Genomic DNA, 21,735 nt, shown 5'->3' with positions numbered 1-21,735 from the left:
ATTCACTTTTGAGACCTAAATCTAAATCCATCGTTCATAATAATAACATTTTTAAAAGACTTTTGCTCACAAAAATGCACCAACAGCAGATGGACAGGTTCTGTTCAGTAACTCAAATTAGCAGAGAGTTACCAGTTACAGCTTCCTATCCTTGGAGGACAAACTTTTTCCTGTAACATAAGCATGTTATTTTTTTAAATCATTATTATTATTTAATTTTCTATACTCCTTTTCAGTGTAGCATTGACCACGTGCTTTTTATTGCTGTAAAGTTTGGCTCTGGGATTGACTCGCTCTCCAGTGCCTATTTCAAGAACTGCAGTTTTTGGTTTCAGCTTGATTCGCTTCAGGATTCACTTTGGAGTGGGTGATTTCCGACAGTCGTTGAACGCAGCATTAGTTCAACCAACTTGTTGCTCATTCAGAGAAACGCCTCCTATTCCTCCTCCTCCTTCTGCTCTTCTAAGCTCAATCCCTGCAGCTCTCTCGCTCTCACTCCTGACGGGTAACTGGAGCGTGAACATGGCTGCTAACCGGGTGATCATTTACGGTGGGAGAGGCGCTCTGGGCTCAAAGTGTGTCGAGTATTTCAAATCTAAAGGATGGGTGAGTGGTGACAGCTAACGCTAGCATGCTAGCACTGATAAACTATGAGCTAAGTATATTTCTCTTTCTCTGTGCACTAAATAGTGGGTCGCCAGCATCGACATGGTTGCAAATGAAGAGGCTGATGAAAACGTGATCGTGAAGATGACGGAGTCTTTCACCGAGCAAGCAGGACAGGTGCTCTGCAGATCTTTCTGACTCATCAGTGCAAAAACTGAAGCGCTAACAGACAGGAGTAGGGCTGTTACTGCGACAGCTAACGTCAGACTTTTCATATGACTTTTGTATAACTCTAATGACATTTGTTTGTTGTTTTTTATTTTATTATTGTTATTTTTATTATTACAACTATTTGCATTGTTCAGTAATAGTAGAGTTGCTAAAATGTGTGTAAGCTAATGCTGCGTTTAGGTCACACTGAGAAAGTGGGGATTTCGGTTTTTGTAGTAGAGAGGTTATGATAGAGTCAGATTACTGTGATGATTTTTTTTCTTACTTGTTTAGGCAGCATTAATGGTTATCTAAACTATACTTCTTTTTCTTGAACACCTTAGTACCTTTTTATAGCTCAAATCTGTTCATTGAGAGCGTCTAAGGGTAGAGAGGGTATAAAAACTCAAGGTAGGTAAAACTATTAAAGCTGATCTGAGTGGTCTTATTTGACACACAGAAATATTTTTATCATTTGATGCATCTCTTTTTGCCCATTTTATGTGACTCTGTATAACTGCTTTTTTTTGCACTTTATAAAATAAAGTGTTTTTAGAAATCTAACAGTACACTGACTGAGTGAGGATAATTTCTACAGCTATCCTCCTTTGTTTGTTTACCAGAACAAACACTCTCCAGCTGATGCTTAGTTGACATTTAAATGCCATTCAGCTCGTGCGTCAGCCCCGTGGCTTTATGTCATTGTGTTAGCAGTTAGCTCTCATTTTGTGCAGGTGACGGCAGATGTGGCCCAGTTGCTAGGGGAACAGAAAGTGGATGCCATCTTGTGCGTGGCGGGAGGATGGGCGGGAGGAAACTGTAGTTCCAAAGGTCAGAGTTCAACCCTTTTTTTTTATTATTATTATTTGTTTTGGTGTTAATAATCAGCCAGCTTTCCTGCAGTCTCCCATGCATAATTGTGAACTTGAAAACAATTTGCTGTGTAATTAAATAAAGTCTAAGGAATATTTGTGATTAGACTTTTTCTTGAATCTCATTTACTTAGAAGTGTTCAAATCTTGCCAGATTTTTGTTCTGCCAGTTAGCTTTTTGGTATTTATTCCATAGCTGTACCTGGCAGCAAAGGGAAAGCAGCAGTTCTCTTGAAGTGCCAGAATTGATGTGCACTGTGCAGCTAATAAGAATTTTGTGGTTGCTGCAAATTCAGCCATTTCAAACATTTGGAGGAAAAGGCACTCACTTTCTGGCAAAGATGAAAAGACTGGCATTATTGAAGCTACTCAAAACAGCTGGTCTACCCGGCTCAGATTATACAACTTAGTGTATTAAATCTTTACAAATACCAGTGTTTATAAACAGCAATTCGCCATTTAATAGATGAGTTACGAGCCAGCAATGATTTTTGGCAATGAACAGTTATCAGGCAGTCTGGTAAGACTTCAGGACGTTTCTGGTCCAAGCCAAGAAATAATCTGACACAGAAACCTGTAAAAAAATGGTAATTTGGTCTTTTTTACTCAAGTTTTTGTACAGATCAAGCAAACCTTTTAGAGGTACTCGTAGCTTTCGGCACTGCTTTGAAGAGCCAGGCTAAGATGTTGTTCTCTGTATTCTCCTACAGACTTGTACAAAAATGCCGATTTGATGTGGAAACAGAGCGTGTGGACCTCAACCATCTCCAGCCACCTTGCTGCCTTGCACCTAAAAACAGGTGGACTGTTGACTCTGGCTGGAGCTAAAGCAGCCCAGTCAGGCACTGGAGGTGAGGCACACAGTTTTTATTGCGTGTTTACTGTTCTCATCATAGCGAACTGATGGCCCGCTCCTCAGGGTTACAGACTTTGACCAGGGTAATTGACACACTGATCAGAGGCGCACCTGCTCACAGCAGTGTGTGCGATTGGGGGCGAAATGTGTCGATAACATTGATCCAAGAAGCAAAACAGAAGGGAAAAAGACAGAATCGCTGATGAGCTCTGCGGCAGCAGTGGTGCTCACTGGTTAGTGAGTCTGTTTCACAAACAAAAAGTAATTGGTTTGATTGCCAAAACAGCATGTTTGTCCACCACAAACCTTCCCCTGTGTTGTTGAGCAATCGACTCAACCATGACCTGCTTAATCGTTTTAAGATATCCGGGACAAGAGTGAATAAATTTTAAAAAAAAAAATAAGGTTAATGAAAGTAGATAAATTAGACCAAAGGAAAATTTAAATTTAATTTTTTCCAAAAAAATGGGAAATGGGTGTAGCGATTTATTGAAATGTGCAAATTTGGATTAATCACTCCATACAACATGTTTTCACTTCAGTTCTTTTTGTAATCTGGCAAACCTTGGCTGTTCCTCGCCATTTGCCTTCCTTCACAAATAATATCTTCTTGACATCCAGCCTTCTACTGAAACAATTTCTCATGAGGCTTCAGTGAGGAGTAGATGGATTCATTGAAGGGCGAGATGCATTCCTCAGTTCCTGTGTCAGGTTTTTCAGGGATTTTTTTTCCTGCTTCTTAAGGACATGACTGTCAGACACTGTTCAGATGCTGTAGGTAGTATTTAAGGTCTACCACTCCTGTGTTTTGGTTAATAGTTCTTCAGCATTCATCTTGTTGGTGCAAAATCATATTTTATGTCTGTGAAACTGTGATATCTTTGGCTTTGTTTTTGTATATTAAATTAATTAAATGAGAACAAATTAAGTTTGTTTTTTGCGGCAGGGTGCTAGGAACAAAGTGCCTAAAATTAACAACGATTTTATGCCTAAGTGTTTATTTACATACTAGAACAGGCCGTCCATGGGGTTGTTTAATACTCAGTCATTTAAACAACCAATTAAGACAGAGTCCAAAGAAATCACTTTATTCAACTTAATTAATTAAAGTCTACATCTATGATTAATTGGTATAGTCAAATACTTTGTTAGTTGCAGCCTTGTTACCATGTGATACTGGTCCAGCTCTTCAGCTCATGTAGTGTCCATAAAGGCTTAAATCCAGGGCCATGTGATTTGTAAAACCCCTCCTGTGACCAAGCTGGCCATGTGATGGGCTATGATCCAATTCTACAGCTACACAAAGCCCTGGCTCAGCAGCCCACACAGAGCCGAAGAGCTCATTGGCTGCCGGCTTAGGAAGACAGTGACTCAGCAGTTGTTGGTCCTCACACAATGTCCCCATGCAGTGTTTTAACTTATCAGACTAAAGCATTTTAGTTGTTCTCTGCAGTGCGAACATTTAGGTAGAGCTCTGCATAGTAAACATGTGGGGAAAAAATCTTCAAATTCTAATTAAACACAAGGCAATAACAAGTACCAAATGTTAAGAAATGTAACAAACGATTTTAAGAGGCACCTACGCTCATCCTTTTTTTTTGAGTGCTTTGATCAAACAAGATGAATGGAGAGTTAATGAGCCAAATCCAGATCATCTATGAAGAGGAAACAGGAAAGTATATAAATAAATAAATAAATAAATGTTTATTTATATAGCACCTTTCAAGACAGAATCACAAGGTGCTGCACATAAGATTACAAGTCATAAAAAAGATTTAAAAAGAGAAAATAAAACAGGCAAAAAATTAACCAAAAGCCGTTTTTAAAAAGGTGAGTTTTGAGTTGTTTTTTAAAAACAGCTACTGAGTCCGCAGTTCTTAATGTTTGGGGGAGAGAGTTCCACAGTCTAGGGGCCACAGTGGCAGAAGCTCTATCACCCTTAGTCCTCCTCTTAGTATTTTTTAAAGCAAGTAAGCCCTGATCAGATGACCTCAAAGACCTGCTAGGGACATAGGGCTGTAGCAGATCAAAAATGTAGGCTGGTGCCAGTCCGTGCACAGCTCTGTAGGTCAAGACCAGGATCTTAAAATTGACTCTAGATTTAACAGGAAGCCAGTGTAACTGAGATAACAATGGCGTCACATGTGAGTCATCCTAATATTAGGATGACTAATTGTACTGACTTTGACTTTGTTGTTGTTCATCAACGTTTAATGGATGAAAAGGCTGTTAAATGCTGCAGGTGTGTGAGATAACAGACCAAATGAAGGATATTGCTTAATACACTGAAAATGTACGTTGATTTTGGGTTGACCAAATGTTTAAAGTAGTTAAAAGTTTTTGTCATACTCGTTGTCTTTCAGAGGGATTTACGATGCAGCAGATTTTACAAACCCAGTATTTCTTTGTGTTTGCTGTCTTGACAAAACCTAAAACCCAGTCGGAGATAACGGGCATGACCCTCATAACAGGGACTACAAAAAAAAATATGCATTTTCTGCATCATCTACATGAAAATTCCCTTTTTGTACATTTCCAATTTGTGTAGTTTGCATTTCTGTAACTTTACTTTAGAGCTTCATTTTGGTGGTGTTAGTAAGGTGTGGCCTTCAGTAAAGAATATATACTGCATTTGGGGGAAGTTGTAAAAAGAAACTAAAAACGTGGCACTTTCAGCCAATTTCAACCCAAAACTCGGTAAAAAACCTGCTCACGACTTGGTTATGTGTTCAGCATAAGTTACCAAGGTTGGGTTTAGGCTCAACATACCCCAGTAGCACATCAATCTTGTTTCTTAGCTTCTTTCTCTGAGGAGCAAACCAAATTTACTAGAAATCTGAAAGAAAAAACAAAAAGCCAGCAGGTGAAGAAAAGGTTGGAAACTTTATGACTGCCCTTTTTGAGAATTTGACCCCAGAGTTAAGCTTAAGATCAGAGTTTGAACCCCAGACAGTTCAAAAGGAATGCCGAGCTCTTTGCTTGGCCTCGTGAAATTTTCATGGTTTGTGATTATCCTCCCAGATATGCAACTTGTAGCCTGTTAAATTCCTTGGAGAACTCCATTCTGGGATTATTTAACATTCACTAGATGATAAGTCAGTAGTCAAACCAGTCTCTCATACAGAACAGAGAAGAAGACACCATGAAGAGATTTCCAGTGGATGCAGTGGTAATCCTAGAGTCACAAGTATAACTTGAAAAACCTTAGTTGGCACCTATTGCATTTGTTTTACTGCAACCAGTTGCAGCTGCTGTTAGATAGAATCACTAAATTATCAGCATGAGATATGGAGTTTAATCATTTGGTAACTATTGAGTGCGTCTGTTACAAGACTAAATAATAAAGCTTAGTTATTGAAGAATAAAGCAGATGAGAGAGGTGATCAGCATGATGGCGCAGTGGTTATCAAATGTCTAATGCAAACTATAACAACTCAAAATTGCAAATTCACAACATGTTTTGTAACTATTATATTGCAGATAATAATGTGAGTCTGCATAGTGTAAATTCTATTTTTTCCCTTCTTTCCAAAATGTTTTCAGGTGAATGTATGTGTATTCATGCAACAGAGCCAGAAATCAGATTTATGTTTTTTAATGATGGGCTGGACATGTCTGGTTGTCTAAATTTGCATTCTAATCTGGTCAATACACAGTGAGTGGATGCTTTTGCAAGACTGGTATTCCTTACTAGTGTTTGCTCTTGCAGGAAAAACAAAAGCTTGAGAGCAAAGTCATGCCACCACCCCTCGTTTCTATTGGTCGGTGATTTATAAGCCTCTCATAAGATCATTTAGGGGGAAGAGACGCTTACTGTTTCCAGATGCTGAAGAGTCAGAAAATTCCTTCTCCCAGGCTGGGTTCATGTACAGATTCATGATTCATGATACATGTCTGGTCTGTCCACTTGACCCCTCTCAACAAATCAGTACCGTCCACTTCCTGTGTAACGATTATATTGTGGTGTGTGTTGCCTTTTGCAAGCTGAATTTTCTCCAGGATACTAAAATAATAATGTTTCCACTGCAACCCCCAGGCATGATAGGATATGGCATGGCCAAAGCAGCCGTCCACCAGCTGTGTCAGAGTCTCGCAGCAAAAAACAGCGGGATGCCTGCCGACACTGCTGCTGTCGCTATACTACCGTGAGTACTGAAATAAAACACAATCAAGGTGTACAAAAGCAGCTCTAGCATGTGTTGTCCTTAAAGGAATAATCAACAAAAAGTCTTCTCTGCTAGATTAAAACTAGAAAAGTCTATTGCTCTCTTCTCACCCTCAGATTAGATTAGTTTGTATTCACAGCAGATACAACTGGAGAGCCAGACTTACAGGAAAAAAAGTTATCAGTATTGAATAATTAAAAGCAGTCCTTACCAACTTTCATCCCCAGTCTGTTTTTCAAAGATTTTAAAACGTAGTCGAGATGATCCTGAGCACACTTTATGTGTAAAATCTCTGGTTTATCCCTGCTAGCAAAAAGCAACAAACTGAAGCTAATAGAATTTAATAGCTTTATATGGCCTAGCATGATTTTATTAACCTTTTAAAATAAGAAGCTAAAATAGTTTTTAATATATTTTTAAGCTTTTTTTTTTTTTTTACTGTACAGTTCACACAAATGTGGTTTCCTCACAACATAAGTTGCTCTTTTTATTATGAGAAAACAAGTGGCTTTAATTATATTATACAGTTACTGCTCATTACTGTGTGTGGTGAGTTTGTAATTAGAATTTAAATGGAAGTGAAAAAGGAAACATGGCTCCCTGGTTTTTAATCAGAAATAAATCTTACACTTGCGTGACATATTCTTTTTAATACATGTGTCTACATGTCTTCTTTTTCCACACTGGGTTTTACAATTTTCACCAAGGAATTGTCTGCAGGTGCCTCTGCACTCCTGTTCGTCCTGCTGACATGGACTAAACTTGGTGTCTACTTTCAGAACCCACCTGAATTGTTTTTATGGGGTAAAAATAGTTGATTTTATGGTAACACATAGGGCTGTTCGATATATATCGGATGACGATATAAAAACATCTATCGTTTCATTTTATGCTATCGTTTGTTTCGTGGTGTCGCAAAATAAACTGTTTACGGCAATATTTTTTCATAATTTTGATGGTCACTGTAGTGGCTATATTAATTTCTTAAAGTTCTCTCTTTCTCTTATATTTAATATAACCACACTACAGACGGACAAGCGCCTGTTTTATGCGTTGTCTTTAGCAACAACGACGGTAAAACCATCGCGTGTCCGCTTGCTTATTTTCCATATAAACCTTTCACAATAAAGCTCAAGATCCTGTTGAGACTTTTCAAAATACACTGAATCACGTGAAAGAGTATGCAGAGAGTTTACGGATGAAAAGCAAAAAAAGAGCCGTCAGGTGCTAAAAAATAAACCTTAGACTCAAACGTTAGAACAGGCTTTTCCCCGCAGCACGCTGTGTAATAAATACCCACAAAGAAAACGGCGGCTGTTACAACTTATGTCTAAAAATGTATCGTTTCATGCATCAGTTAAAACACTCGACTCCAGGTACACAACACCCAGCTGGAAACACTTCAGGCAAGTCGAGCTGCCCGAGATTCACAGAAAATGTTACATTTTTGTGATTTATATCATTATCGGACGATAGATGTTTTATATCGGGATATGAGATTTTGGGCATATCGCACAGCCCTAGTAACACAGAAACCCCTAGATTGCCTGTATTAGCAACAGCATGTAAGAGCTCATGCTTTATGACAAAAAAGATTTCTTTTTTCCCTTGGATAGTGTGCTGGTGTTCCGCTTGCAGGGTAATACACTAGAAGAAGCAATATACAGTGTTTTTAATATTTTTAGGGAACAGATTTGTCTCTAATCCATATCGAGCAGCAGACTTTTATTAATAAAACAGGACTGACAAACCAGTAGGATGAATTCAGGTCATTTTTTTGTGCTACAGACGCAGATTTAAAAATGTGTTCTGTATTCACCATAACATAAAAGTCATGTATAGAGCTGCTTTAAATACACCAGCATGCAAGCAGTCGGTGAAAGGACTGAAGATGAAAGCTATAAAATTAGCTGTACCACGTATTCTTTGTTATGTTGGATAGATAAGTACGAGGTGAGGATAAGATGCAGGAATAAAAGATGAATAAGGGTGCCCGTTCCACGCAGTGGATCTGCACATGAATGCTTTAGATGAATGACACACAGCTGTATTTGCATCATTGCGCTCTCTCTTTAGTTATTGGATATAAAAGCAGCTTTTGCACTGTCATCATGAGAAGAAAGAAATGTCTTTTTAGGGGGTGTATCCACCCCTCGTGCTCTGTTTGGCTGCATTTTCCTCCAGTATGGGGCCAGGCTGCCTCTCCAGCATTCTGTCACATCTGTTTAACATTAGCCCCATGACTTGCATTTCTGCTGCATGCAGGTCTCTGATGCTGTGGCACCACCATATAGTAACCCGAACATTTCTGCAAAGCACAGTATAGAATGAAAATGTTGTTTACCCATTGTATGGCTTTTGCAGGAATACACAGTCTGACAATACAGGAATACACAGTCTGCTAGGGATTGCCCTAGCAGATGATAACACGCCCAATACAAATGTCCTCACTCAAGCACATAAACTGCAAGCCTTATTGTCTGAGCGATGGCTGTTTCAAGTTTAAAATAAGCCTCCTGTGCCTTTTGCCATAATTCCTAAACATTTTTTTTCCTTTAAGCTGAATGTTGATGTCTAACTTATACGGAATTCCTGTAAAATACAGTTTTAGTATGCTTATAAAATGACTTCAACCCCTCAGAAACTGCATGTGATATATAGTATGTGTGGAGATGCTGCAGTCTGCACGCTCTGCTTCCTCTGCGCTGCTCAGACGCAGCTACTCACCCTGATTGTCATCTGGCTTCATTTGGCAGCGTTACCTTGGATACGCCGATGAACAGGAAGTTCATGCCTAAAGCAGATTTCAGTACCTGGACACCGCTGGAGTATATTGCAGAGTGAGTGCCAAAGCAGTTTTTTTCTCTTCTTTGTTTTTATTTAGATTGGGGATGTGTATATATGTTTTTATCAATTTTCAAATGGTCGAAATGTTCAAGATGTTCAGTTTTATAGGAGCCCTATTATGCAAAATTCCAACTGGACTCTATTAGGGTATTCACATTTTAAATTAATATACTTCTTAAATGCTTTGATATCGTTCAACTGCTGTACAGCTCTTCTGCGTGTTTCTGTTCACAACGGCCCCCCTGCTGACTCTCAATTGTTCACACTCTTATTAAGACAGTGTGGGCAAAGAAACAGAATTTCTTTCTGATTGTTCAGCATTGGACTAAGAAGCTCTTTGATTCTCAGGGACTGACACCGTAATCGTCACATTTACCTTTGATGCTTGGGATCACAGAAACATTTCCAGCTATCAAACTACGTTACATTAAAGTGACTGGAAATACCTGACGATGTCTAATTATGCACAAGAATGAGGAGGCATGAACACAGAATACAAAGTGTTTTGCAAGTAGCTGCTTAAAAATCTGTTAGGACAGATTTGTTTTGCTTATATGTATATTATGTATTATGACATCTTCATGAACTGGAATGGGTTTCTTTTGAGGATCTGAAGGTTTGGCTGCATATGAATATCATTAACTCAAAAAGAAATACAATTTAAAATATAGAATTGCACCACAAGATTGCAAAATAGACTTCTTCTGGGGTTTTTTAAACAGCAATGAGACAATTAAACTTCTATTAACAAATAGAACTTTGAGCTACATGAGCCACGCTGCCTTTACTTAAAGCTTTGATAAATTTGTTAATTTCTTTTAATCCCTGGTGTACAACTGAATGAACGCTTTGGGTTTGGCTTTGGCTGCGTTTACGTCTGTGTCGGCCAGTGAAGATTAGATGGGATTTGATCCACTTTGATAATCCCTTAGGAAACAGATGAGGGTCTGGAGACAGAAATAGAAACAGTCTATGTGACCTGAAATTAATAAAGGTGGCGGTTAGTTTGTTTTAGCACCTATTGTTATTCTGTGCTTACCTTTCTGGCCAATGTTCATCTATTAAACCGAACTGATTTCCAGTATAAGCTATTTTCACTTAGATTTTATGTTACTGTTTTAAGTTAACAGACTAGCTCACGTGGTATTTGAAGGCATCTTTGGTGCTAGGCTTGTTAGATTTTAGATTCATGATTTATGCTGAATACATGACTGGATGAGTTATCGGTTTATTTAACTAAAAAAAAACACACAAATTTAGATATGCTGATCAGTTATTTGGTGTGTAACGGGGGATGAACGGAAAGAGTTGTAAATGTATGCAAAGAATAAGGTTACAACTACAGACAGTATATTAAAGAAAAATATAGCTTTGGCATCGACCACTGATCAGCGATATCCTGTAATGAAGCTCTAAGCTGATTGTTTTCAACATAAGATGCACATGTATTGAGCGAGGGGCAGATCTGAGTGAGAAATTAACTCTGTGACCATTGCGTTGTATTTAACTGCAGTTAACAATACCATTTTAGGCTGTGAATTTGCAGTCATAGAGCAGGATGACGCCCAGGGAATAAAACCAGCCCACCAGAGGGAAAGCGAGAGAGAACTGACGCTGCCAGCATCTTATAAAACAATCAGGGGAATATGATTGAGGTGTGGCTCATCTTCCAGACACATCTCTGCCTCCTTGACTCCAACAAATGAACAGGAAAAAGCAAACCCACTTACTAAGAACCACAATGGGGAGGTTCAGCACATTGTACACATATAATATATATAAGAATGAACATGAAAAGGGATTGGAGATTTTATTCAACTACTCAACAAGTTCTCTCTCTCTCTCTCTCTCTCTCTCTCTCCCCCCCCCCCCCCCCTTTTTTTTCTCCTCCTCAGAATGTTCTTCAGCTGGGCCACCGGGGTGAACCGACCATCTTCAGGAAGCCTCATGGAGCTGATGACCTCCGGAGGCGAAACCCAGGCTGTTGCTGCTAAGTAAAGGACAGAGCAGCTGTGGAGGTGGGGGTGGGGGTTAGTAGGGAGGAAGCGATAAAGATGGATGGAAACGGATACAGAGGCTTGAGGAGAGAAGGGTGAGAGAGATGGAAGGAGTGATGAGGTGTAGAGGTGAAGAACAGAGCTGGAGACAGAGAGGAGCTAAATAAAATGGGTAGGTGGAGCAGAGATGACCAGATGGGTTTGTTTTGGAGGAGGGGGGCTTTCTTTGCAAATACAGCCTCACAGCGCCATCTAGCTGTCAATCATTGTAACTATCTGACTGTAACAGCCAATCAAACTTTGTTCAATCTCTAGTAACTGAAATATTCTTCATGGATGGACCATCAAGGCTTACCTAGCGTATTTGATTTAATTTCACTGAACAGTGATGTGAAATTGTGGTAATTGAGCATTCAGAGTAAACGGTGTTATAAATATTTGAGGCTTATTTCATCAGATGCAAACAAGAGGTAATAAAATATACTAATGTAGCTTTAAACTCAAACTAAAGTGATGTCCTTCCATTTCATTGTCATAACATTTTTAATACGGGTAATTGCTGAAAATTAATGAGCAGTGGCTTATCTACCCTGTGATTTTTACCACATTTTAAAGTTCATTCTTCTGAAAAGCACATTGGAAACTTCATAATCACCTACATTAGCCATAGCAGTTCCCTCTAAAATGTAACACGTGACAGTGACCAGTGAAATGTGTGAGATCTGTAGACCTTTTAAGTTTCCGCTGTTTAGGTCCTCTACCACTGCGGAAACTCAGTCGAAGAAAGCCGCTGTCTTCTCTCAAACGGACAATAACGCTTTAAAGTGGAGTGGCCTTATTTGTTTTTTGTATGTAGCTATCAAGTCAAAGTGTCCTTGCCGTCTGCAGTATGAAAAAGGTGCTCTGTTCCTATTGTGGGTTTTCTGAGTCATGTATTGTAACTGTGTCAATATTCACATTAAATCAATCAAAAAAAATATTTGTCATCCTGTTTGAAAACAGCAGTTGAAGTTTAAGATGCTTTGGTATTTGTAAAATTATATTTGTTTAAAAAAAAATCTAGTGAGACACATAAATAATTTCATTTCTTTATTTATTTCACACATGGTTCAACAGTGTTTCTTTTTCTACACACAGAACCTCCTTCCCATTAATGTGACACTGCACCCATGGGTGAAAAGGAGCAGGAAGAAGAATAAATTCTTGTTAGCACCTGCCCCCTATCTGCAATCCAAAATATTCTTACAAGACGGCGCTAGTAACACCCAAAAAAAAACCCAACCCTCTAACATGTATCTTTATGTAACAATGCAAAACTAAACAACAAATCAATATAATCAGCAATATACAGCATTAAATGGCAATAAAAATGTTTTCTTCCACATTTAGTCCTAATTATTTTCATGTTCTTCATATTGATTTATCCTTTTAAATATGTAACACATTTTAAAACTGTGCATGTTTGTACAGCTCTTGAGATTATCTTCAAGAGAATTCCATATTCTTACCTTTAACTGTCGGACACATTTGCCTTTGTGTGGTTCTAGCAAACTTATGCTTAAAGTCAAACTTCCTTCTACTGTCCCCTCTTCCTGAACACAATACAAACAAACTTTGTAACTTAAGAGGTAATGTATTATTTTTTGCCTTGCACATGAATAATAATGTCTGTAATTTCACTAAGTCTTCAAATTTCAACAATTTAGATTTTATAAACAAATTATTTGTATGTTCTCTATATTTAACATTATGAACCATTCGTACCACTTTCTTCTGTAACAAGTATAGAGGATGTATATAAGTCGCATATGTATTCCCCCACACCTCAGCACAATAACTGAGATAGGGGAAAATTAGTGAGAAATATAAAATACGCATTGCCTTATAATCTAGTATATCTCTGACATTACCCAAAATATAAATATTTTTAACCATCTTTTTTCTAACATATTCAATATGAGATTTCCATTTTAATTTATCATCCAATACTACCCCCAAAAAAACGGAGTTCAGTAACTCTCTCAATTGGAACTCCATCAATGGACAGAATTACTTCATCCTCTTTTACCCGATTTCCAAAAATCATAAATTTCGTTTTTGTCAAGTTCAAAGATAATTTGTTTACATCAAACCATTTTTTTAGTTTTTCCATTTCAGAAACCATTAATTCAGCCAATTCTTTCAATTTATCCCCAGCACAATAAAAATTTGTATCATCTGCAAACAAAACGAAATTTAACATTTTGGACACATTGCAAATATCATTTATATATAAATTAAAAAGTTTTGGTCCCAAAACAGACCCTTGAGGAACCCCACATTCAATTTTCAGTCTTTCAGAGGAATTGCCTAAATAATGCACATACTGGGTCCTATTTTCTAGATAACTACTTAACCAGTTTAATGCAATTCCTCTCACCCCATAAGTATTAAGCTTAGAAATCAAAATAGAATGTTGCATTGTATCAAAAGCTTTTTTTAAGTCAATAAATACTCCTATTGTATATTTATTATTATCTGTTGCACACGAAATATCGTCAATAGTAGTCATCAGTGCTAATGCCGTTGATCTGTTTTTCCGAAATCCATATTGATTTTCACTTAGTAATTGATGTTTTTCAATAAAGCTATCAAGTCTTTCCACAAACAGTTTTTCAAGTACTTTAGAAAACTGTGACAGATCATAATAAAGCTCATGTTGCAATAATTACAGTTGATACTGTATTTTCAGATGTGAGGCCCGCTGAAGTAGTTTCACAGTAGTTTCTCTGGTTCTTTGTCTTATCAGTTACAGATATATAGACTTTCACATCCTGCCCTAAAGTCATATTTGAGTGTAACGTGTTTGGCAGAAAAGAGACAAGTTAGAGTAAAAAATTAATTTACTTGATTTGATTTCTTTCCCTCAAGTCACTGTGGATTATTTTTTAAGTGACATTTGGTAATATAAGGTAAGATATACACCACTTTTCACAGATTTGGGGAAACTCCTTAGTGATAAAAGTGTAAAATAAATTGTTTGGCTTTTAATTAGTGGGGAACTTCTAAAAAACAAAGAAAATAAGAGGAGAGTTATCGGTGTCCCTCAAACCACTGGCACTCATGGATGGGGAATAATTGTAGCAAAGAAAATTAAAAACTATGCCCAAAAACCTTCCACTAAATAAATCTATGCAAGGCTTTCATGGTAAGTTTAGAAAAGTAACAAAAAGCCTTTATTTTAGTGAGTGAGCATGTATCGGGTCTTCTTTAAGGTGTGCAAACACAGTGGTTAACAAATGTATTAAAATGTAACAAAAACAAAACAAATATTGTAGAAATCTGCCAAAAACTTGTTTAAAACTAACAGTTATATTAATATGTATTATGTCATAAACCACAAACTTTATTCATTTCAAATTTGAGCCAGCACACTGAACTTCTCTGAGAAGTCAAAAATTAATCAAGGTTAACATTCAACCACTAAAATGTATTTTTCTTTTCAGGAAGTAAGAAAATAACTGCAATTTGGAAATTAATCAAAAAGTAATAATCTTCATTGTTTTTTTGCCTTTTTATAAAAGTAAATTCATTGATTCAATTCAATTTTATTTATACAGTGCCAAATCACAACAACAGTTGCCTCAAGGCGCTTGTAATAATGATTGATAACACCAATTATATTTTAGCATGAAAAAGTGTGAGTTCCATTAAAGAGCTTTTGCATATTGGTGGAGTAACAATTACAGAAACAGAAAAACTGACTTTATTGCCAGTGCTTTTAAGTTAGAGCAACTGTGTCGTAAACATTACACTGGGACATGTGGTCTAATAAATTTGCACTGTACCAACTTCCAAGGTGGATTCCTTCTTATTATTATTCATATACATATTAAAAGCAGGATTATAAGTCCTTCACTACCCTGTTCACTAAAATTCTATGGCAGAAATCAAATCTCATGGTTATATGAGGACAATTCTTGCTCTCCTTTTACATGCAGGACTCTTGTCTTCAAATAAATAAGTGAACATGAAATTGATCAATGTGAAAAGTCTGATCAAGTCTTTAGTGTCAGGATCAATTCGCAGTTTTAGATTTCTCATTTGAATTATGAATTATTTGCCACTAGATGGTGCTGTTAAATAAAGAGTCCCACTGCTTTACTGCCACTCTGTGTTTTTCAGTGGAAGTCATATTAATCAAACGGATGAGTTAACACCCAGAGCTGAATATGCAGTGCCATGCATACACAGTATAAAAATAACTTACAGAAGGACCCTTTAGCATTCACTCTCCTGCGCACAACTGATTTCTGAGCATCCAGGCCTTTCACCTTGGCAAATGCAAATCTCTACAGCAGTGACATCTGGGAAGGCATCAATTTAAAACTTGGATTATGGCGAATAGATTATTTTACAGCCCCATTCCTCTTAGCGCAAAATGTTGTTGTTCAACCAACCCATATATTCACCCTCAGCGTGGACCAGAATGCACATAAATAGACTACGGGGCAGCTGCTGGGCCTTAGTCTTAAACTCTACTATTTCTCCCGGATGGCCACAGTTCCAGGGGACTATATGGCTGTTGACAAGCACACTGCAATAAATCACCATGCTGAGGATTAATAGGAAAGAGCAAAGCGCCCCAGCTCACTGTAGCTGATATGTATTTATTCTAGGTGGCGTAGCAATTCATCTCACTGTGCACGGTGTGTGTCCGTGCGTGTGTGTGTGAGTGTTTGTGCGAGGGGCCCAAGGCGAATTCAACACGTCTATGCATACATTACCTCCCATGATGCCAGTACTATAGAGTGATTGCCCATGGGGATCGAGTCAATGTTTATCACAGAAAGCGTTTCAGCTGATCAAAGATTACCGCTGAGACAGAGCATGTTGTTCCTGTTTCAGCTGGGGCAGATAAGTTGTCACCCAGCGCTACAGGTGCTATTGTTTTGCGCAGTGTAAACCTCTGAGAAGCAAATTATTTGTATGTCACAGGTGCCGCGGTGCTCTAAAGCGAATTTATCCGCGGTGCTCTTCCTCTAAGCTGCGGCGGCACGCTTTTCACATCCGATCTGATAGCGCGTGTAAATGTAGGTTGACCAATGTGATTTAAGAAAGGTCTTGTTCACATAAACAGCAAACAAATTCTAATAAGGTCAGCATGACCATACAGTGGAATGGGGCAAAGCAACGTAGTGAAATGGAAATATGCATCTTCCATCACTTTTTACTATCAGTATACAACAATTCAACTGACAGGTGAAGTAAATAATGTGCCATTACAATCCAGTGTTGCACTGGCAAATCTTTGATCCTCACATTCATGTGGGTGATACTTTGACCTATTGTTGGGAACCCAGCACACCCCTTCATGGCAACAACGCTCTCCAACAGCAGCGACCTCTCCCAGCAGGCTAAAAGCTGCTCAGGAAAACAAAGAGCCCAAGGCATTGATCCAGTTTCCAAACTCCTCAGAGCCCAGTCAGACTGAGCGTCCCTGAACAGCCCTAATCTGCAGCATGTGAGGGACCTACATGACATTAGGAAGATGGTTTCGATGTAGAAGAATGCACTATATCATCATCTTCTTCTGTTGCTGCTGCTTTAGGGGTTGCCACAGCAGATCATCTGCCTCCATGTCACCCTGTCCCTCGCGACCTTATCTGTCAAGCCAACCCTCTTCGTATCATTCTTCACTACATCTATGAATCTTCTTTGTGGTCTTCTTTTCTTCCTGCCTGGCAGCTCAATATTCATCAACCTTTGTCCCAACATAACCACTATCCCTCTGCACCCATCCAAACCATCCCAGCTTCGCCTCTCTAGCTTTCTCTCCAAACCTCTAAACCTCAGCTGTACTCTAATACACTAATTTCTAATCCTGTCCCTCCCAATCACTGCCAATTAAAATCTTAACATCTTCAGTTCAGCCTCCTGTCTTTTCTCTCCTGTCAGTGCCACAGTTTCTAAATCATACATCAAAGCTGGTCTCACTGCCATCTTATAAGCCTTCCTTTTCACTCTTGCCCGTATCCTTCTGTCACAAATCAAGTTTTTAAACATCAACGGCAATTATTCTGGGTTAATATAACTGTAGACATCATTTGGCAATGAGATCACACCAGCCTCACACACCCATCTTTGAACCCAACCTTCATTTTGACCTCAACTTTACACACAAGTTTTGTGATGGCATATGCATTGTTGTGAAACTAATTCACTGACACATGAAGTCCACAGACAGCCATAAAATCAGCCGCCAAAGTACTCAAAGGCAGTATTTTTCCTCCTTAATTATGAATGTCTCTATTACCACTCACTGTCCACCGTGCTTAATGCTATACTTATGTGATATTAAAAGAGGGAGAGTTTCTGTTCACCGGGAGGAAACCAGGTGCAGTTTCTTGAGACCACAATGGCTGTAGTGTGTAGTATGGAAACTGAACACTGAAAAGCTTTAATCGCCATGACTAAAATGGAACTGGTATTTGTAACATGAGCAGAGACACCCTGCGTATTTGAAAGGACAAAGAAAAAAATCCAGAAACCAAACTACCAACTAAATGGTCAAAAAGAAATGTGTCGGCTGAAGAGTTTTCTAAAGTGTATTACAAAAACACTGACGTTTTAATGATCACAAACAAAAATCATGCTACGTAAGCAGAAAGTGTGAAGCAAGCTTTGATATCAGGAAGTTTGGCGTGAAATGAAAGGAAAGTGGGCATAATTTGTCGAATCAGCCAGTGACATTAGTGGCTGAAGTGATATCTTCTGGTCTAATATGTATTTTTGGTTATGGTTATGTATTTTAATTACAAAGAGAAATATTCAGTTCATTTGGATTAGATAATTTTAACATAATGTTATGTCTGTGTCTCAAAATAAAGAAATAAATAAGCACTAATAATTACATAGCATTGTGGATTTATTAGTACTGCAACAATTAAATACTTACTGGTTTCATTTGTAAAGTTTATTACTTTGTTCTATTATGTGATCCAAACAGACACACAATTTATTACCAGTTAAAACACATAATTGTCAATACTAGGCCGAAATTTTGAGTGTTTATATTTCCTGTGTGTGAATTAAAACTTGCTTCTCATTAAATCTAACATAGAATCTTTTAATTCCAACAAAGTGCCTCTAAAAACTCTAAATGACTGCATGCTTTGATTCATTCAAACAGGGAATAATGGTTGTGTCTGTCTCATATGCGGCTGAATTCGGGTCCACATGCTGCATATGAAACCATATAATAGATTACAGTGCTCACAGAAAACCTGTGATAGCATTAGCGTTATTGACAGCGGATTGAGGCTTTCAAGCACTGGCTGTCTCGGTGATTCAATTCATTGTGTTGAAGCAGGGAGAAGAGCAGCGTCCAGTCCTGCTTAGATGAAACCCCTCGAGGTGAATTTCCTGATTAAAGCCCCTCACTACCCATCCCCCTCCCCCAAACCCCTGCAGTCGTGTGAGCCTATCTGAGCGTTTTTGTGCCTGTGCAAGCGTGCACACCTACATGTACTGTATGTGGGTTATGTGCACATGTCGGCGTGTGTCTGTGGGTAGTGCATGTGACATAACATGTCTGTGTACGCAGTTTTTGGATACATGCCAAAGAATTACACACAGTGTAGTGTGTGCATATGCGCGTTTGCATAGTGTATGCATGGATTTATAAGGCTAAATTCATTCATATTTGTCTTTATTGTCAACTTATTAGTGTATTTTTAAATAAAAATGCCATAAGTGTTGCTTCTACTTTCTGTAAGGCACTGGGTTTTTTTTATGTGTTTGTGTGTTTACATGTCGCTGTACCATATGTGCCTGGGTTTGTGTGTTTTTATGTGCACTGGTTATATAAATGTGTATTTCTGTGTGTTTGCTTGTTGTAGAGGTTATGTCTGAGATGACGGGGCGCCATGTGGAAGCCATTGAGAGCTGGAGCGGCAGTGAACATGGAAGGTAAGGCCAGATGGTAGTGGTTAGTCCTTGGCTGCTCTGGGTAACCTGACCTGCAGGGGAGGACCCCTCTGCCTCACGAGGACCAGCCGCCACATGTGTTGCGTGAGAATAAGTCACCCAAAAACCAGGAAACCGCCTCGCAGCTTCCTGACCGCCTGTTCTCAGCAGTCCGGGGATGTTTTTTTAACTGAGGATCTAAAACAACAAACTAGAAATGGGATCAGACAGAAACAGTTCAGAGACAGGATCAGGGAGGATCTAGAGGTCTGATGGCAATGTTATTAAGAGTCTGATTCATGTTTTTATCCTGTATACAGTATACCTGCATTAACCCATTATATGAGAGTCATCTTTAATAAAATACATGCAATCATAAAGAGAACACTACAAAGTAGAACCACACCAAAATGTCTGTTTCGCAGGTTCTGGAAAGAAGTATCGTTTAGATGTATTTGTGTTACTACTACTACATATACCGATCAGCCACATTATTACAACCACGTGCCCACTGCTGAGTAGGTCTCTCTCGTGCACAGATCTGAGCCACCACAGTGGGACACAGAACCTCTGGGGATGTCCTAGTGGTGTCATTGGCTCACATTTGAGTCCTTTGGGTTTATGGGGTCGAGGCATCCATACATCGGGCTTGTTCTTCCACATCCCGTGGATCCTTGATTGGATTGGGATCTTGGGAGTCTGGAGGCCAGGTCAAGGCCTAGGGCTGGTCCTTAAGCTATTCCAGGGCAGTTTTTGCAGTGTAGATGGGCATATTGTCCTATTCGTGGGAGGGGGTGGGGGGGCTACTGTCTGGGAGATCAGGGATCTGCTTGGTCTGCAGTTAGGGTGAGCGTTAAAGGAGCATCCACATGAATGCCAAGACACAGTGATTCCCAGGAGAACTGGGATTTGCAGCAATTTTCGCTTCACCTGGTTTTGATGTTGTGGCAGTTCAGGACACTGTGCATACTGCACATGCAAAGACCAGTCTTTAAAAATCAGAGTAAGATAAAACTGCACTAAGGTTAATAAAATGAGTACAGAATAAGGAAAAAATAGCAGAAAACTTAAATACAGTGATATAATGGTATGTTTCTGGCATGGCTTTCCCACTCCAACATTTAATTACCCCAATAAATATTCCCACAAATGTATCTTATCATACTTGGCCATATTTTTTAAGTAGAATGAGACCTGGAAATAGTTACTTTAGTAAAAATATTGACTTCTGCATTAGCTATACATTGGCGTTCATATTTAAACAATGATATGCCATAACATAAATGTTCATACAGTGAGCAGTACCCACACCTTGTGAAAAAATAAGGTAAGAATGAACGTCAGTGTTTTCTCTCAATATTCTTCACTTGGTTTTTAAGCTGTCAGTCTTTTTGTGTTACTGCATAAAGAAATTTACAATCATCCAATTTATTCAGTCTTAAAAAGCTGTGTGGTACATACTGAAGACTAATACTGCTCGCTTTTCTAAAATCAGTGTTATAGTTTCACCCAACTTAGCCTCTAGATGGCACTAAGTCATAAGTGAACCTGAGATGTATGGCAGCATAATTAAAACGTGAGTGATAAGTTTTTGATTTAATTAAATGCCCCTCAAGCCAGTAACTCACAGCACAGGGTCGACGTGGATAGAGAATTTATTTTTCAACATCAGGTCCTCTGTCTTTTAAGATCAAGGCAGCTCGAGATGGTACTCAACACCTGCTCAGTGAGAGGTGAGCCACTGCTTGAAAAATCCATGTCAATGAATAAATGATAGGCTGAATGAAGACCTGCTCCAGATATTCTTTCGATGCACACAATAATGAAATCTCTGAATTACTCAACATAAAAGCAGAAGTAATCACACACGCGCGCACACACAAACAAACACACAGACAGGAACAACAGAAGCTTTGATTTGTGATTACTCTGAAGTTATGTGGGAACATGTTTTCCTGGCCTGTCAGCGATGTCACTTTCGTAGGAATGACAGGCTGACAGGGATGGCTTGCTTTGCACATACTTTCTGTCAAACCTCTACTTCATATTATACTACTGTTTTCTGTCTCTGAATATTTCCTGACAGTATTTGACAAAATGTATCCAACTTTCTTTTCGGAGGGCTACTGTATGTTAGGAAATCTGTATTTACAAGAGCAGAATGATCAGGATTTGGAGGCGATATTTTTGGAGACATATGGGACCGAGGAAAGTAAAACCTGCTGCTAAATCTG

The 21,735-nt window shown here is 38.6% G+C and overlaps 1 protein-coding gene across 2 annotated transcripts; it reads left to right on the top strand.

Annotated features, from left to right (window-relative positions):
* Positions 1-404: 404 nt before the first annotated feature.
* On the top strand, positions 405-12,926 carry qdpra (quinoid dihydropteridine reductase a). 2 transcript variants are annotated; one of them, XR_010095532.1, is made up of 8 exons: positions 421-606; positions 691-783; positions 1,551-1,647; positions 2,399-2,539; positions 6,581-6,689; positions 9,467-9,550; positions 11,453-11,726; positions 12,692-12,926. XR_010095532.1 is itself a non-coding variant. In XM_063493832.1 (7 exons), exons 1-7 carry the CDS (start codon positions 523-525, stop codon positions 11,553-11,555), a joined length of 711 nt encoding a protein of 236 aa, XP_063349902.1. In that variant the 5' UTR covers positions 405-522; the 3' UTR covers positions 11,556-12,634. The 2 variants fall into 2 exon arrangements, 1 of the variants encoding a protein (XP_063349902.1); XM_063493832.1 differs by lacking the exon at positions 12,692-12,926 and having other exon boundaries at positions 405-606; positions 11,453-12,634.
* The last annotated feature ends 8,809 nt before the right edge of the window (positions 12,927-21,735 follow it).

This window comes from Pelmatolapia mariae, linkage group LG2 (assembly GCF_036321145.2).
Source record: "Pelmatolapia mariae isolate MD_Pm_ZW linkage group LG2, Pm_UMD_F_2, whole genome shotgun sequence".
NCBI lineage: Eukaryota > Metazoa > Chordata > Actinopteri > Cichliformes > Cichlidae > Pelmatolapia > Pelmatolapia mariae.
This window is presented reverse-complemented; position numbering and strand designations above follow the sequence as displayed.

What these genes read in the sequence shown, in the direction of transcription:
- qdpra (XM_063493832.1), top strand. Translation starts at nt 523, where the DNA reads ATGGCTGCTAACCGGGTGATCATTTACGGTGGGAGAGGCGCTCTGGGC. An exon ending in AGGAAACTGTAGTTCCAAAG is followed by an intron (nt 1,648 to 2,398) that starts GTCAGAGTTCAA and finishes ATTCTCCTACAG; the next exon opens with ACTTGTACAAAAATGCCGAT. An exon ending in AGCCCAGTCAGGCACTGGAG is followed by an intron (nt 2,540 to 6,580) that starts GTGAGGCACACA and finishes TGCAACCCCCAG; the next exon opens with GCATGATAGGATATGGCATG.